Consider the following 1,053-nt stretch of genomic DNA (forward strand, 5'->3'; position numbering starts at 1 on the left):
CACGAAGAGACAGACACGGGGCTGGGGGTGCAGGAGGAGAGCTGGAAAAGTGTCCAGCAGCAGCGGCCGACGCAGCACCCCCCTTACCGATGTGAATGATCGAGTCTGCAATCGCGGCTCTCCAGGTTCGCGCCCAGCAGACGGACACCACAAGGAGCAGAGAGAAAACTTCCATCTCCCCCGAGCGAGGCGGCGGGCACGAGGCGTGCGGGGGCCACAAGAGTGCTTTAAATCCCGGGGGCCTGCGGGCGGCAGGCGGGCAGAGAGCCGCGGGGCTGGGGCGCCTCTCTCCTCGGCCGAAGCCCCGCGTCACTTCGGGGCGCTCCCTGGCATCGCTGCAGTCCGGCCAGCTAATCCATCCAGCCCGGTCGCAGGTCCTCACGCCATCCCCATCCTTCCCGGCTCCGCTCAGTCCCGGCGTGCGCACAGCAACTTGCAGCCTCCCGGCCCTCCCCCGGCCACGGCACCTGCCCCTGCCCCAGCCCGCTTGGCCGGAGAGCCCCAAAGCCCAGCGCCAAACTCGCCTTCAGGGGGCAGGGGGGCAAGCAAAGAGGCGATCCCGTTTCCAGCGGCCAGATTCCTGCGAGAGGGAGGAAAGCGGGGGTGGGGAGGAAAAGCCCCGCCGAGGCCAAAAAATAAAGTGAACTTCAAGGTAATGCAGAGGTTTGAAGCTGCTTCCAAATCGCGGCCCCCCGGCTGGAGGAGAGATCCGCAAATCAAGCCCAACGCGCTGTCTCTGTCGCGCAAGGTAGTGGTTGGACAGGGCAGGAGCAGGAGCCGCGGCTGGAGGCAGGGAGAGGATGGGCTGCAGGATGCTTGTGGAGCTCGCTTTGCTGGTGGGATGCAGCGAGAGCTGGCAGCTCCGGCACCAGCCAGCACGTTGCCTAGAAATGGATCACCTAGGAGAAGGAGAGAGAGCGAGAGATAAGTGCTATCAGCCAGAGAGAGGGAGAAGCAGAGAGAGAGAGAGAGAGAGAGAGAGAGCTCCTCTCTAATAACCACCTCCTCCCCCTATCTGCAATACAAGGGAGAAACAAAATAGAGCTCTCATCT

General features: G+C 63.5%; 1 protein-coding gene across 1 annotated transcript in view; it reads right to left on the reverse strand.

Annotated features, from left to right (window-relative positions):
• Nucleotides 1-175, reverse strand: part of GRID2 (glutamate ionotropic receptor delta type subunit 2) — a 1,378,694-nt gene extending 1,378,519 nt beyond the window's left edge. The window contains exon 1 of the mRNA XM_025199482.1: nt 88-175. Coding sequence (XP_025055267.1) covers nt 88-175 — 88 coding nt within the window. The remainder of the gene's footprint in view (nt 1-87) is intronic.
• Nucleotides 176-1,053: the final 878 nt, after the last annotated feature.

This window comes from Alligator sinensis, unplaced genomic scaffold (genome assembly GCF_000455745.1).
Source record: "Alligator sinensis unplaced genomic scaffold, ASM45574v1 scaffold194_1, whole genome shotgun sequence".
Lineage (NCBI taxonomy): Eukaryota > Metazoa > Chordata > Crocodylia > Alligatoridae > Alligator > Alligator sinensis.